General features: G+C 36.4%; 1 protein-coding gene across 2 annotated transcripts; it reads left to right on the top strand.

The window, feature by feature from the left end:
* Positions 1-1,418: 1,418 nt before the first annotated feature.
* Positions 1,419-16,023, top strand: LOC136235480 (uncharacterized). Of its 2 annotated transcripts, XM_066025176.1 has the most exons (9): positions 1,419-1,756; positions 2,141-2,252; positions 5,089-5,279; positions 5,408-5,502; positions 5,582-6,001; positions 6,885-6,993; positions 8,687-9,332; positions 11,311-11,447; positions 15,746-16,023. In XM_066025176.1, the coding sequence occupies exons 1-8, from the start codon at positions 1,622-1,624 to the stop codon at positions 11,430-11,432; spliced, it is 1,830 nt and encodes a 609-aa protein (XP_065881248.1). In that variant the 5' UTR covers positions 1,419-1,621; the 3' UTR covers positions 11,433-11,447; positions 15,746-16,023. The 2 variants fall into 2 exon arrangements, with proteins under 2 accessions (XP_065881248.1, XP_065881249.1); XM_066025177.1 differs by lacking the exon at positions 2,141-2,252 and having other exon boundaries at positions 1,624-1,756.
* The last annotated feature ends 548 nt before the right edge of the window (positions 16,024-16,571 follow it).

The following is a 16,571-nucleotide window of genomic DNA, read 5'->3' as shown; positions in this document are numbered from 1 at the left end:
ATAATTTTATAACTTTAATATAATTTTATAGTTTAGTATAAATAGTTTAGTATAATTTTAGTATAATTTTATAACTTTAGTATAACTTAAGTATAATTTATAACTTTAGTATAATTTTATAACTTTAGTATAATAATATAATTTTAGCATAATTTTATAAATTTAATATAATTTTATAACTTTAATATAATAATATAATTTTATAAATTTAGTATAACTTTAGTACAATTTTAGTATAATTTTATAACTTTAGTATAACTTAAGTATAATTAATTTATAACTTTAGCATAATTTTATAATTTTAGTATAATAATATAGTTTTAGTATAATTTTATAAATTTAGTATAATATTATTATTTTAGTATAATTTGTAAGTTTATTATTATTTAATATTAGTTTATATGTGTTTATTTTTTAATATTTTTTTTTTGCAAGTGGGTTAGCTGGTTGTGGCGTGTCACCCAACTAGCGGCTACCCACCGATCTGATGAGGATGCTCCACTCATTAAGAGGGAGATGGATGAGTTTATGGACGCGTAACGTCGGGCGAACTAAATTATTTTAGTAGAACTTTATACATTTTAACACTTTTGATATTATATGTACTCTTTTATGTTTATTAATTTATTTTAATGTTTACGTTGTTATATTTTATTTGTTAAAGGGTAATCCGAGTTAAAATGCCATAATTCAACATCGGACTAATTGTTTTTTTACGTAACAGGTATTTACGGGTTTAATTCAATAGCGGACTAATTTTTTTTGCCCTCCCGACAGCGGGCGTGTAGCTATCACGCCCCAACGTGAGGTCGGACGTGTGGCTATCACGCCTCACCGTGTGGTCGGGTGTGATAGCCCCACGTCTTACCGTGTGGTCGGGCGTGATAGCTACACGCCCGACCACAAGGTGAGGCGTGGGGCTATCACGCCCGACCACACGGTGAGGCGTAATAGCCACACGCTCGCGTATCGGGAGAGCAAAAAAAAATAGCATTTTCCTACCCTTAACCCATGAAAAGGCATTTTCGTCCTTTCACGAGACTAGGGGTGGAAATTTGAGACTAGGTATAACAACACCCATAATTATTATATCGTAATTAAAATAAATTATGAAATAGAAGCTCTCTTCTTAAATAGGAGTAGTAAGCGGATGCCTAAACCGGCTCCGCCTAGAGACGCATATGGATCTAAAAACCTATTACTTTTCAATTTATAGAATCGCTTATTAATCTTTTAAATTTATTTAAATTTATATAATTATTTCTCTCTGTCCAAAAATGTTAAGCAAGTTGAAATGTATATTTTTTTATAATATTTTAAATAAGTTTACAACGTGAATAAGTGATGTCACAAAAATGATTTAAGAAAATTTACTAAGCCATTGGATTTTTAGACAAGTTCAGCCGTCCTAATTTATTAACAACCGATCGGTCTAAATACAATCGTTAAAATAACACAGAAAAGAGATTCCGGCAAAAGTAGTTTCGTGGCCTTTACGAGTTGCGACAACACTCTTCCCCACTAGAACTAGAACCTTCCTTTCCCAAAATTTAGTGTGAACTCTCACTCTTATTCAGCTGAATTTTTGTTTTCTCTCCTTCTAATCTAAAATCAAGAACGAATGTTTAAGAAGGCAGTAGAAGCCAAATCGCACCAGAGGCTATCTGGTGCAGACAGGAAGAAGCTCAAACGAACTATCAGAGACAGGTTTCCCCGTGCTTCTGATGCCGATGTTGATAGTTTACTCCCTCCTAAGGTAGATTTCTCTATGCTATATCTATTGAGGTTTTTCGCATGTCATTTCGGATACGCAGTATTGATAGAGGATTCATTTTATGTTCAGTTATATTCAGGGCCTTGTTTCTTTTTCTGTTATTGCCAGAATCTTAATAACATTTTCAATTTTTGCTTTTATCAATTTCTGTAATTGTATGCTTGCACGTTTTGGCTGTTTTCCAAGGAAGTGGGATGGAGTGAGGCTCCAATCCAAGATGATATAAGATTTTTATGGTTAAATAGCCATCACGAGTCCCTTTTTTCCTTATAATCTGTTTTTGGATCTTTGGGGATAGGAGCATGTAAATTTTTGATTTTGCAAGTCGGCTGATTGCTTGCATTTTATGTGATGTTTGTGGCTTAGGCGGAGATTAGTGTTGCCAAGTATCAAAATCGCGTCCATGTATTTTCTGTGGAAGGGGGCTTTCCTATGTTCTTTGATGTTGATGGACGAGGAACCGAAATCTATCCCACAGGTTGAATTCTTTCATATGTGCTTCTCTACCTTTTTCTTTCCTTGTGTTCAATTATATGAAACGAAAATAGCTCGGGGCTGTTACTCTTTTGGCATTTCCATACCGTAATTATCTAGTACCTGAACCTGAATATGGTGTCATAATTCTCATTAGTTCTCCATTTTAGATGTTCTTAGATTGTGGCCATAATAAGAGATGAGCTCAAGCAGTTAACAAAGACTTTCTACCTAGACCTTAGTTGGGTTAATAATATGATATGCTGCTGGTTGGCTTCTCAATTAAATCATAGGCCTAATGAAATAATACGCAATTGATCTATTGCATGAATTTGTAAGCCATGATGCTTCACAAAAGCCCTCTATTTGCTTAAAAACAGTTAAGCTTCTTGCAATTGTGCAGGCAAAAAATCAGTTTCTCTATTAGTTACAGCCAGATTTCTTAAAGAAGCCAGTTATATTGCTTTTGACCAATTGACCCTAATCATTTTAGCTTACCGGTCTTCTTCTTCATTCTTGTAACATGGATGCAGTTCATTTTCTGACTTAGAATATCTGTCTATGATTATTGCCCTCCCTGCATTCTTTATTTCTTGGTAAATTAGGATCAAGATGCAATTTCTTTTCAGCTTCTTAACCTCTTAAGCAATGCTACTTCACACCCTCTCCCAGCATTAATAAAATCTAATTCATATATTCCAATATACTTTGGGTCTACTTTACTTGACATTGCCAGATAGAAGGTAGTCATTAATGTGGATTGTGCAACACCTTATCAAGCTTTATCTGTTTATATCATCAGCAGAATTATGATGTATGAGACTACTCATTAAAAAACAGTTATGGACTAATTTTAATGCAAAAATTCTATAACAAGGCCATGTGCATATAATTATTGATTAGTTTACTCTTTTTTTTTTTGCCATTGATAACTAACTGGCTGCAATCCTTTTATTTATTCATTTTGGCTCTTTTCCCCCTGCTATTTTAGTAGACCATGTTGCACAGGAACTCCTCTTCAGTAGGGTTTCCGCATTCCGTGTCTATTGCTAATTGAAACTTTCTCTTTAGCTAGTAGTACTTCTTAATTGATGAATTTCTATTCCACTATTTCTCATTATTCCAATTTTCTGCTCCCTGTTGTAATCATCTGTACAGTATAGATACCCATTTTTTGATATTATATGAAATATGTCCCTATATTTTTAATATTTACACGTTTCACCCACGGACCCTCGCTTAGCGGGGACGCGTAGTGCACCGGGCCGCCCTTTAATGTTTCCCGGTGTCTGTTTCCGTTTCTATGTAACATAGCTAGTAGATAACCCAGTCAAATGCATTCACAATCTTTATCATTAAATTTTTTCCTTTTCTAATGGAGAAGGCATGTTGCATGTAAGAAGTGGTGCATAAGGAACTGCAGTTCTGAGGTTGGTATTGGATTTGTTATTAGAATGTAATTTAATTACATTTCTGGGTTGATTGAACACAAATGTACTGTTTCTGCAACTAGGTACTTGTCTTGTTACATGTGAACATCATAAAAGTGATATTTGATGTTCTTTGCATCAGGATGGTTTTGTGTTACTTGGTTTTTTGAATTTAGAGCATTGAACTATCTAGAATTGAAGGTCTTTGTTGCTTATGATCTGGAGGTTAGAATATGGAACTCTCTTGGACTGTAGTTAACATCTGATGTAGGTTGGAGGGCAGTGTTCTTTTCTAAAAAGGCTTAAATAATGTATAGAAAAATGAATCATGGCAAAGGGACTTCCATACTTGTCTATGTGATATCTTGATGCTGTGTAGCCTTTTAGCTGGATCTATGAGATTGTTTTTGATGTATCTGTAACCTAACCTTTGATTTGATTGCATTTATTGCCAGATTTAGCAGCTTTTTTGCTGTAATATTCATGGAGTTTGCCTCTATCTATCTTTCTCATAGTTAAACTGATTGAAATTTGTGTTAGAACCTTGTGTTGTGAAATTATTCCTGCATGCTTCGATGTGGACATGGTGATACTTAAATTGCAGTTCAGTCTCTATATGTCTTTATATTGAGATATAGCTTCTATAGAAGAATTTGAGAAACCGTACCTAATTAATTTGTTAATGACAGTTTTGTTGCTGTATCTTAGCCTCATATGGGAGAAGTGTTTTATTTTGAGTTGAGTCAATATTAGTTTGTTGTACAATAGTTAACTAGAATATTTTGGAAAGCAGCTCTTGTGATGTGAATGATATCAACAAACAATATTGGTCGGATGTCATGGTGATGTTTAAGTGGCAGGTCTTGGTACAATAGCAAAAGAAATGATATCACGAAGCATATGAAATCTCAAGATCACAACTGTTGGTCATGCTGAAATGAATAGTGTAGAAACTTGCCATTTTGCTTGTTCACAAGTGGATTCTCTAATATTGAAGGGAAGAAGTTTGGAGTTTTCAGAAAATTAAATATCTGTCTTGGAGTTGGATCCGGCAGAGTTTTCAATTTATTTAAAATGGAGCTATTTTAAAAACTATTGCCCCTGGAACTTTTAAGATCGTTCAATTGAGAAGAAGTTTAAGAAAGTGCAATTAAATACCAACAAGTTATTTCTTATGCTATTTAAGAAGTGTAGAAGTTACTTTAATCCCCTCTGCTGGCAAAACCATATGCTTAACTTGTATCAGCTCTGCTTGAAAATTTTCATTATACTTTTAAACTTGTCTGTCCGTATTGGTAGAATCTCAACGGCTTGGTTTTACATTTTGTAAATTTGGAGACTCAAAGTTAATGCAATAAATTTGCCTTTTTTGCTGGGTATTGATTTATTTTATTCCATCACATTGTGCAGTTTTTGCTCTCTGGAAAGTCCCTGAAATGTTGCCTTCTTTTATGCTGAAGGGTGGTGAGGTATCTCGATATGTCATTGGAGGAGCAGATTTGATGTTTCCTGGTATTAGTGTACCCGCTGAAGGTCTAGCATCCTTTTCAGCAGGAGAACCATGGGCAGTAAAAGTTCCTGGCAATGCAGCGCCTATTGCTGTAAGCTTTTTAGGATACCTTTCTCTGTCTCTCAGTTCATTTATTCTGTCTGCCTTTCATTGTTGTACCCCTTGAATTGATGTTGGATTTATATTAGTTAGCATGTTCTTAATGTTTGCTTTATGCAGGTAGGGTCTACTACTATGAGCAGCAGCGAAGCAATAAAAGCTGGATTGCGTGGAAAGGCCTTAAGGATAACTCACTATTACCGGGACTTACTTTGGTATATGTAGCTGTAAACCATTTGATGGAAGTATTTCTTACAAGTTCCATTTTTGACATAATCTTCGAATCATTTGTAGGGAGTCCGTTGAGGGCCATTTTGTGCCAAATGCAGGTTTCTATGAAGATGCGGTCTTTGAGGATCCTGTTTTTGCATCATCTGTTCATGTTTCTGATTCAAGTGAAGTTGCAAGTGGTACTTCAAGTGATCAGCAGAACGAGGATAAGAACAACGAAGTTGGAGAATCTTCTGATGCAAATGTTGTATCAGTACCTCAACAATCATCAGTTACCGAGCTTGATTTTCAAAATATTGAACAAGTCACTGCTGATGTTGGTGATATGAAAATGGCAGATAATGTTGCTGCAGATGAATCAATTGACGAGCAGCATACATTGTCAGCTGAGGATGTTGACGCTTATTTGGATAGGTGCTTGTTGCAAGCCCTGCATACAACTGTGAAGGATAAAGATCTTCCAATGCCGGGCAGCACATTGTGGTAAGTTGCTTTCAAGGGCTTTCCACGTTTCTCAGTCTGTTATGCTCATGTACCTAAGCTGGTCATCTATATTCTTAACTACTGAATGATACTTCGTAAAATAATTGTTTCATATGGTTGGAATAGCATGCCTATTTGTATGCATATTATGCAGCATGTTTTTCACCATCTCTATTAATATTTGTTTAAGGTGAAGTGTGATACACTACTTTTAAAACTGTAATTTTTTCCCCTCACTTTTATGAGAATTATCATATTGCATTCCATGTGGAAATTATTGTTGAAATAAATTTTTCTGATTGTGCAGTCATCTGAATTTTTGATAATCATGAAGAGTCTATTCACATTCTCTTTGTAAAGAGAACTTTGGTTGGTCCATTGTCAATTGAAGGGTCATGAGAATGACATGGAACTTGGGTTTGTTATTGAGCATTATGAGCATATTATTAATGGGAACACATGTCATTTGAGATTAAATTAACAATAGTAAATCTTTGTGCTGAATCTGATTAGTTGATTGATAATTCTTTTTAGTTGTCAAGAATTTCTTAGTCCTTTTGCTTCTCACTCTGAAATGAGTTTGGTTTGCTTTGTGAAATCAGTGTTTGTGTAGCTGATCCTGGCTATATCTTCGTATGGGTTAAAACACAAAGTTGAAATTTGAATATGGTACACGATGAAAAGGAAAGATTTCAGAAGTCAGGATGTGCATGAAATATTTTTACTGGTTACTTGCAGACACACCCATGCTCGTATTATTGATGTCATACGAGCTAAAGCCTGCATTTGAATTAATTTATGTTTCAGCTTATTACTTGGGTCATTGTTTATCATATTTGTGACTTTGCTAGAAATAAACTGTTGCTTGTCTGTGGTGGTGCAGGTCAAATCATGTTTTACCTTGTAGGCCGTCAGGTATCACTCTAGATGTAAAAAAATCATCGCACAAGAAGCTCTCAAAGTGGCTGCAAGCTAAATCATCTTCAGGATTGGTGCGTTTTCACCTCTTACAGTACTACAACCTCTTAATTATGAGCTAGGAAATTTCCAACGGGATTCATAATTATAAAACAAAGGAACAGCATCTATTGGCGTCTTAGAATTTAAGTTAGCTTAAGGTCATTTAATCTCTTTCCTTGATAATTATACTGTCACAGAGAAGTACATTTCTAGTGTCTTTTTATATTTTTGGCAATTAATTTAGTATTAGAGAAGTAGATTTCTAGGACTTCTGAGAAAAAAAAAGCCCAAGGTTTGAAGTGGTGATAAACTTATAAACTTGCCAAAAGTATCGTCATGTTACTATAAAGGGATAAGGTGCAAAAATACCCTTAACATTTATAGCCAGGAGCAATTTTGCCTCTATCGTCTAAAATGGTGCAATTTTACCCCTAAAGTTGACAAATTGAGTCAATTTCAGAAATAATTCATCAAAATGTCTTCTCGGTCATGAATCTTGTCATCTACACTTCACATTTGTGTCATTATGATTAGACATTAAAAAAAAAACTAAAACAATAAACTGTCTTTTGTATGAGCTGTACAAAAAAATCAAATATTTCGCCGTATTTATAAATATTAACCTCCAATTCTATTATTAAATCACAAAAAATATGAAATCTCTTTTTAGAACCAATTGATATGCAATTGGTGCAGAATAAGTAACAAAATGTATGTGCTTTATAATAATGTTTGAAATTGACGGAACTTGCCAATGTTAGGGGTAAAATTGCTCTTAGCTGCCAACATTAGGGATAAAATCGCACCATTTTAGACCTTAAGGTAAAATTGCTCCAAACGGTAAAGGTTAAGGGTATTTTTTGCACCGTATCCCTATTATAAAAGGTTGTACATGTACAGCATGTGTGGGCTTTAGTTCTTCTTGTTGCTCTTATTTCGTATCTCTCATAAATTAAGGCTTGTTTTATCAGGTTTTTATTCTGTTTTTTAAGTCCTCAAACTTTTATCTTTATCCTTTTTCTTTGTCAAGCACATAAACAGAATTTGATCTGTCCAAAACTTTTACTTCTGCATTTACCACGTTTAAAAAGCAAGATTTCAACTTGGTCCTTTTGAGGACAAAAAGATAAATTGAGGATATATTTTACTACTCTCTTAAGCCCAAACGTATGAGACATTAACACAGAGTTCCAAGATATGCCGAAGAAAAGGAAAACAAAAACAAGAAATGGAAAATTTAAAAACCTAATTTAAAAATAGGTTAATCAAAACCGGTGGACTATAACATTCTGTTATAAAAGTTTTCATTTGATTATTAATTTTTTTTGTTCCAAATTCCATCATATTAGGGTAAGATGTAATTGTTTGGCTAAGTTTTGATTTAGTTTTATGATTTTCTGTTTTATTCAGCAACTCAGTACAATTAAGCTTAGACTTATCAAAATTATTAACATAATTCTACTTTACTTTACGTATTCAAAAGGATCAAATTGAAATTGTCTTCTTTTTCCAACTTTTTGAGTGACAAATCTGAAAGTAAAATGTTTTTAGGTATCCGAGGGTTAAATGAAACAAACAGATAAAATCCAAAAACGTAGTGAAAGAAAATTAGAAGTACTGAGGACTTGATAAACAGATACATCAATTGATAAGTAATTTACTATGATTCCTTTTCTTTTTCTTGTTTGAATTCTTTCCTCAAAAGTAATTGCTTCATCTGGACAGATTTCTGTGAAGGAAGACAAATATAAGAAGGAAACTGTAATATTTTCCGTTAACCGCAGCCACCCAGATTACTCATCCTTCAAGCCAGAAAAGAGGCAGGAACCAAAACTTCCTCCGTCTGCTAGTGAAGCTACTGGCGGAAGTCATTCAAAAAAAATGCTTGAAGTGGCAGAGATCTATAAACCGAGTGTACATGTGAATCCCATTTTTTCTTCTGTAGGTGCTGATAAAGGGGAACTTTATAGTGCTTCAGAAGCATCTGATATTGTCTTCAAATATATTGAGAAAGAGAATCTGGTCAAGCCAACAAACAAATCCTTAGTAGTTCTAGATGCAACATTATGTGATGCTTTGTTCAAAGGAACAGTTAAGAAAGGATCAACATATCCGACTGAAATTCACAAGAAGGATCTAGGATCAACATTTGTAAGCCGAATGCAAGCCCATTGCATTGTCACAAGGGGAAGTGAGTCAGTTGTCCGTAAAGGATCATTAAAAACGATTCAAATTTTAACAGAAAGGCGTCAAGGTAACAAGAAGGTTACAAAAGTCTCAGGCGTGGAACAATTTTTAATTGATGCTGAAGCTCTGGCGTCCGAGCTGCAGAAAAAGTTTGCTTGCAGTACATCAGTGCAGGAGTTGCCTGGTATTTTTATATGTTCTAATCTTAACATTTCATTTACTGATGCTTGTCCTTGGTGAGAATTATTTTTTGCTTTTACTTCTGTACTTTTGGTCTTGATGTCATGGAGTGCAGCATCATTTTTGATGTACTACAGGCAAGTATTCTGAGAAAGAAGTAAACTAAGTAGCTTTCAGAAGGAAAAGTTGTTTGTCAATGTGCTTATTTGATACTGAATGGGATGGCGCTTTGCATTTTACTTGGTTTCGTGTACCATTAGGCGACTGAAATTTATATTTAGTTTTCTTGGTTGAAATAAATGAAGCAATGTGCACAGATACCTATGCACATACTATTGGTTTCCTACGTGAACATTTCTTTGAGTCCCTTAGCTGCTGGCATCAGATCTACCTCTGATTTGTAGTTGTAGTTGTTTTCCTTTTTCCAACATTGGAGCCTTTCCTCCACTTTCATTTTTCTTAATGCAGTATGGAGTAATTCCGTGTCTTTTTGTATGTAAAAGAGATGTTGCTATTTCCTTCTCATCTTGAGGAGCCACCAGCTGTTAAGTTTGGTAGAACATGGTATATTTGTGCATTCATAGTGGCAGTTGGAGAAAGATACCTATGAATTGTTAGTTTCACCTATACATGGAAAGTTTTACATTTTGGGATATATGTCATGGATTCTTCCAGGGAAAGGAAATGTGTGTTTTGGGTGAAAGTAGAATTTTTAGTTTTTCAAGAATCTTGATTCTTTTGTTCAAATTATTACACGATATATTATTGATATTGGTTATTTGGCTCCATCCTAGCGTTTTGCTAATGGTCTTCACAAATGAACTGTTTCAGCTAATTCACAAAGGGGCTCAAGAGCCTTTTCCAGTTTTCATAAGTGCTATGATGAGAACTTAAATTGTCCATGGTACCAGGAGCTAACCTAGGCGCTTGCCTGAGTGAAGTGAGGCGATCCTTAAGAAAATAAGTTACAAACATATAGAAACGTAGCTTTGATGTTTCATAATGAAACATAGGATCTTATAAATTATAATTATCAAGTATGATTCTTCTTAAGTTAATATTCTTCCTATGTTGATCATTTTTTTTTTCTAATAAAGCTAGTTGCTTTTTTTTTTTTTTTTTTCCTTGTGTTTTCTTATTCTCTATGACAAAGAGGCAGTATTAAAGCTTGCAAGGTATCTGCCTTGCAGCTTTTTTATGTTATTTTTCAAAGAGCAAAATGAGTATTTCACGGTTTCATATGACGGTTCATGTTAGCTGATCCCGAATCATTTCGGGACTAATGCTTTGTTGTTGAAGGACAAACACGTTTGAGTCCCCCAATAGCTTTCCTGTGCTCAAAATAATCTTCTGCGATCTGCATCCTGCCGTCCTTTTAAATAGCTGTTTTTTTTTCTCCTCTTGGTAGTTGATGAAAATAAAATCTGGAGTCATATTCTGATATCCTTTAGGTGCCAATATGCGCAATTCTTACTTTAGAGAGATGTACAAATTTAAGAAGAGAAGGCTTTTATGATTTTCCATGTGTTATAAAACTCTTTAAGGGACTCTATGTGGGATGCTGATTATGGGGTCTGGCTCCTCAATCATCCATATTACATCAAAGTATGAGGCGTGGATTCTCACCTGGTTTAATATGGAAGATTGTGGCCCACTTTTAGTTTCTCGATTCTTGTGTTAATAATAGGTATTCTAGTTCTCTCTGCTATGCTTTTAACTGTTTAGTTGGTGCTTTCCCCTGAAATTTTATTCTAATAATGAGTTTTTTGTTTATGGAAAAGGATCAAATGTCTTTGATGTTTAAGTTTGCATACTTGTCTATTTGAACTAATGAAGATGCAACACAGTGTTTGCTTACACAATATTTGATTATATACTGTCTTGAGATGATATATCATGTTTCTCTCCTCATGTGCTAAAAGTGCAGCATTACCTGCATATACTCATCCCCTGATATGTCTTCTCATATTGCATTTTCTCAGGCAAGAAAGGAAATGAAGTTCTTATTCAAGGTGGTGTGATTGATGATGTGGCACGCCATCTGGTTGAACAGTATGGGGTTCCAAAAAGATATATTGAAATTCTTGATAAAACCAAGAGATGAGGAGTGTTCTTAATGGTCAGTTTCCTCTTAGTAGGTTATCTGTTTGATGTTTAATTTGTGTTTTTGTAATATATTAATTTTTTCTTTCCCGAGTATGGTTTGCTAATCTTTATTATTTTTCTTTGGGAAAATGTTATGTCTTTCTTTGTTTTCCTAACATCATTAATTGGGTGCAGTACAACAACAACAACAACAACAACAAAGCCTTAGTCCCGAAATGATTCGGGGTCGGCTAACATGAACCATCATATAAAACCGTGAAAGTCAAGTCGTGTCAGCGACACAGATTCGCTCCCTCCAATCCGTCCTATCCACTACCATATTTTCCTCAATTCCCAGTAAACTCATATCACTCTCGATCACCCTCCTCCAAGTTTGCTTAGGTCTTCCCCTACCCCTCACCACTACATCCCTTTGCCACTCTTCGGTTCTCCTAACCGGCGCATCAAGCGCTCTACGTCTCACATGGCCAAACCACCTTAGTCGGTTTTCTCTCATTTTATTCTCAATAGATGTGACCCCTACTTTTGTCCTAATTATTTCATTACGCACCCGGTCCTTTCTCGTATGACCACACATCCATCTCAACATACGCATCTCCGCCACCGACATCTTATGGATGTGGCAGTGTTTCACTGCCCAACACTCCGTACCATATAACAATGCTGGTCTAATTGCCGTCCGGTAGAATTTTCCCTTCAATCTATTAGGCATGCCGGGATCACAAAGGAAACCCGTAGCACTCTTCCACTTCGACCAACCAGCTTTAATCCTATGAGCAACATCTCCATCTACTTCTCCATCCGTTTGGATAATAGACCCTAAATACCGGAAGCAATCCGAGGCCTGAACAACTCTCCCATCTAGGGTGATTGTCCCTGCCTCCCTACTCCTACGGCCGCTAAACTTACACTCCAAATATTCTGTCTTACTTCGACTCAACTTAAAGCCTCTAGATTCTAGAGTTTGTCTCCATAGTTCCAACTTCCTCTCCACTCCTTCTTTCGTCTCATCAACCAACACGATATCATCTGCAAACAGCATGCACCATGGTATACCATCTTGAAGTGAACTTGTTAGTTCATCCATAACGATGGCAAAAAGAAATGGGCTTAGTGCGGAACCTTGATGCACTCCAATCGTAATAGGAAACTCTTCAGTCTTCCCAACACTAGTACGTACACTCGTGCATACTCCCTCATACATGTCCTTTATGATGTCAATATATTTCCGCGAAATGCCTTTCCTTATCAAGGCCCACCAAAGTACTTCCCTTGGTACCTTATCATATGCTTTCTCCAAGTCAATGAAAACCATATGCAAGTCTTTCTTCTTATTTCGATAGTGCTCCATTAATTGTCTCATTAGATGGATGGCTTCCATAGTTGATCTTCCCGGCATAAAGCCAAACTGGTTTTCCGAGATCTTCACCGTCCTCCTTAGCCTTTGTTCGATCACTCGCTCCCAAAGTTTCATAGTGTGACTCATTAATTTGATTCCCCGATAGTTGGCACAATCTTGGACATCGCCTTTGTTCTTATACAAAGGGATTAAGGTACTTTTCCTCCATTCTGATGGCATCTTATTGTTTCTCCAAATTTTGTTGAAGAACGTCGTCAACCATTCGATTCCTCTTTCTCCCAAACATCTCCAAATCTCAATAGGGATGCCATCAGGTCCTACTGCTTTCTTCAACTTCATCTTACTTAATGCCATTTTGACTTCACCCTTTTGAATTCTCCGCAGGCATTCGTCATTTATCATATCGTGATGGATACTTATATCTCCAACATCTTGTTGGCGATCTCCATTAAATAAGTCATCAAAATAGGACCTCCATCGTTCCTTGATATCCTTATCTCCAACTAGGACTTTCTGGTCCACATCCTTCACACATTTAACTTTTCCGAGATCTCGTGTCTTCCTATCTCTCATCCGAGCAATTCTATATATGTCTCTTTCCCCTTCTTTCGTATCCAATCTTGTATACAGATCCCGATTCACCTTTGCTCTAGCATCTCGTATGACCTTCTTTACTTCCCTTTTAGCCTCTTTGTATTTTTCGTAGTTCTCGTCACTCCTACATTGCCCCAATAGTTTATAGGATTCTCTCTTACTCTTTACTGCTTGTCGTACTTCCTCTGTCCACCAAGATGTGTCCTTACCCAGTGGCATGCTACCTTTAGATTCCCCTAGAACTTCCTTCGCTACTTCCCTTATACTCTGCTCCATCTTATTCCATATCGAATCTATATCTGAATCCATATTGCAAGTCCAAATATCTTTTTTGGTCATCTCATCCACAAATTTTTGTTGATTCTCCCCTTGCAATTTCCACCACTTAATCTTAGTCTCTACTTGAGGTGTTTGTTTTCTTATACATTTCCTACTTCGAAAATCTATCACCACTACTCTATGTTGGGTTGTCGTACTCTCACCAGGGATCACCTTACAATCAATATAACTCTTTCTCCAAGCACTCCTTACTAAGAAGAAGTCAATTTGGCTCGCATTACCGCCACTCCGATAAGTCACTAAGTGGGATGTTCTCTTCATAAACCATGTGTTCATGATACTCAAGTCATAGGCTGATGCGAATTCCAAAATATCATTTCCTGCTTCATTCTTATCTCCAAAACCATACCCTCCATGAACACTCTCAAACCCATCTCGCCTAGAACCCACGTGTCCATTGAGATCACCCCCTAGTACCATTTTTTCATCCCTAGGAACCTGTTGCACCACTTCCTCTAAGTCATCCCAAAAAGCTTGTCTTATAGACACATCTAATCCTATTTGTGGCGCATATGCACTAATGACATTCACAACCTCATCCCCTATCACTAGCTTAACACTCATAATTCTATCGCTCTTCCTAGACACCGCTACTACATCATCAATATACTCCCTATCAATAAGAATACCTACTCCATTTCTAACCTTATCCTTTCCTGAGTACCAAAGCTTATAACCCCAAGGAGCTATCTCTCTAGCCTTGGCTCCAACCCACTTGGTTTCTTGTAGGCATAATATATTTATTCTCCTCCTCTTCATAACATCTACAATTTCAGCTAATCTTCCTGTCAAAGAACCTATGTTCCATGTCCCAAAGCGTAACCTACTACCCTTACCCCTACCCCTACCATTACCGTGGACTAGCTTATTTACCCGCAACCCTTGCATATTTGACACCACCCCCGGGTCCTGGGGTGGCGCGCCGCTTCGAGGCGACGACCTAGCAACCCTTGCACATTTATCACTACACCCGGGTCTAGGAAGTGCAGCGCGTCGCTGAGTAGGGAACGCCCCAACGATATTTATATTATGGTTCATGTCATAAGATGTGGCTAAGTTTTACGCTGGCCGCCACAAACCTACCGCAACCCTCCTCCTTTGTCCGGGCTTGGGACCGGCTGTAAAGGCCACCAAGTGACCCTCACAGGCGGAGTTTAATTGGGTGCAGTACAAATTTATCAATTTTTTTTTTCTTTTTTTGGGTATGCTGTTTTTTTGTTATTTGTGGAAGGAAACCAGAGCTGATAGTTGATTTCCTGATTCATTCCTCAAATCTCGAAAATAATTTCCAATTTTCTGGGCAAGCAGATTATTGGAATCCAGCCAGTGTTTCCTTCCATATGTACACAGTACATTTGTTGGCAAATAGCTATTTCCCAAGAACCTATGGTAGTTTCCAATCTGTGTCATGTGCTTATCTATGCTAGAGAACTAAAGAATTGAATTCCTTGAGGCATGCAAGTTTTTTCTTGTTATATCATGTGCTTACACATTACAAAGTCTTGAAGTTGGATTTTAATAATGTCTTGCCTGTTATTGTTCGAATACGGTGTGCTAGTTCTGGTGTTCATAGTTTTAGGAGACAGATGGGGGCTGTTTAGCAATATGATATGCTTCAGAGAATTGATAATAGTAGCACATAGATAAGGTGTTCCTTTTCTGTGCATTCTGCCGAACTTCAGGGTATGCGCCTTAGTGACAAGATATTTTGCTAGTGTGGTAGGGTGAAGCATTGGCATTCGCATTGGAGTTACCAATACATAGTTAAGAAATACAAATGTTTCACAAAATCCATGGACTGGTTCCAGTTTTAGAGCCTACTTATTTTGTGCATTTTCCTGTTTGAAGATTGAGTAATTGAATTTCATTGTTATTGTTATTAGAGTTGTGATGATATGTGATTGGTAAAAGCATGGTTAGGTTATAATTGGGATCTTTAGCAGATCTTGGTAATGAGCTGGTGGTTGTGCTTTGAGTTAGCAGTTACTGATGGAGTATATAATTGTCTCTGTGAATAGGTGTGGAATCATGGACGGACTGAATTTAGAAAGCATGTTGAACTCTACGAAGGTATAACCTCCTCAGCTAAATTATTGAATTAATACTTCACATGTACCAGGAAATAGTGTAATGCTTTTATTGTTAAACCAAAGACAAAACCATATATATGTTTAGGTGCAAGGGAGAACCAATTATCCTTGAGCCGTCTTTTAAACTTGTAGTTTTAGATTTAATTTTTTTTTTTTTTAAATTTTGTTTGGAACTGTTAGTTTTCCAAGGTTTCTTTCTTTAGTTCTGGGCTTTGCCACCAATATTAGACCATTGCATACAGGACAATGCCACATTGTGAAGACGTGGCATGTTGGGCTGTAAATGAGCCGAGCCATTCATGAGCGGTTCGGTGTTCGGCTCGATAACGACAATGTTCCGCTTGATTTGTAAATGAGCCGAGCTTGAGCATGACGAAACTCGGTTTGAAAGCTCGCGAGCATACTCGATTATAGGTTCATGAATAAGTTTGATTACAATGTTCGTGAACGCATGTGTAAGCAAGCTTGTTTCGATTATTATCTCTACTATATATAATTTTTTTTGATAGAAGTTAGGACAATACAGTAGCAATGATCCTGGAATCCCAATTAGGTTGACACTCCAAGAGCACGCACTGAAAATCCGATATTATTTATAAGATAATGTGACACAGGGGGAAATCTATACTATATATAATAACAGAAGCAGAGAGAAATGAATAAGAAGAGTGTTAAATATATTTTTGATGTGTTGTCAAAATAGCAGCAACAACAACAACAACAAAGCCTTAGTCCCGAAATGATTCGGGGTCGG

The sequence above is a fragment of the Euphorbia lathyris genome, chromosome 7, assembly GCF_963576675.1.
Source record: "Euphorbia lathyris chromosome 7, ddEupLath1.1, whole genome shotgun sequence".
In the NCBI taxonomy this organism is placed as follows: domain Eukaryota; kingdom Viridiplantae; phylum Streptophyta; class Magnoliopsida; order Malpighiales; family Euphorbiaceae; genus Euphorbia; species Euphorbia lathyris.
This window is presented reverse-complemented; position numbering and strand designations above follow the sequence as displayed.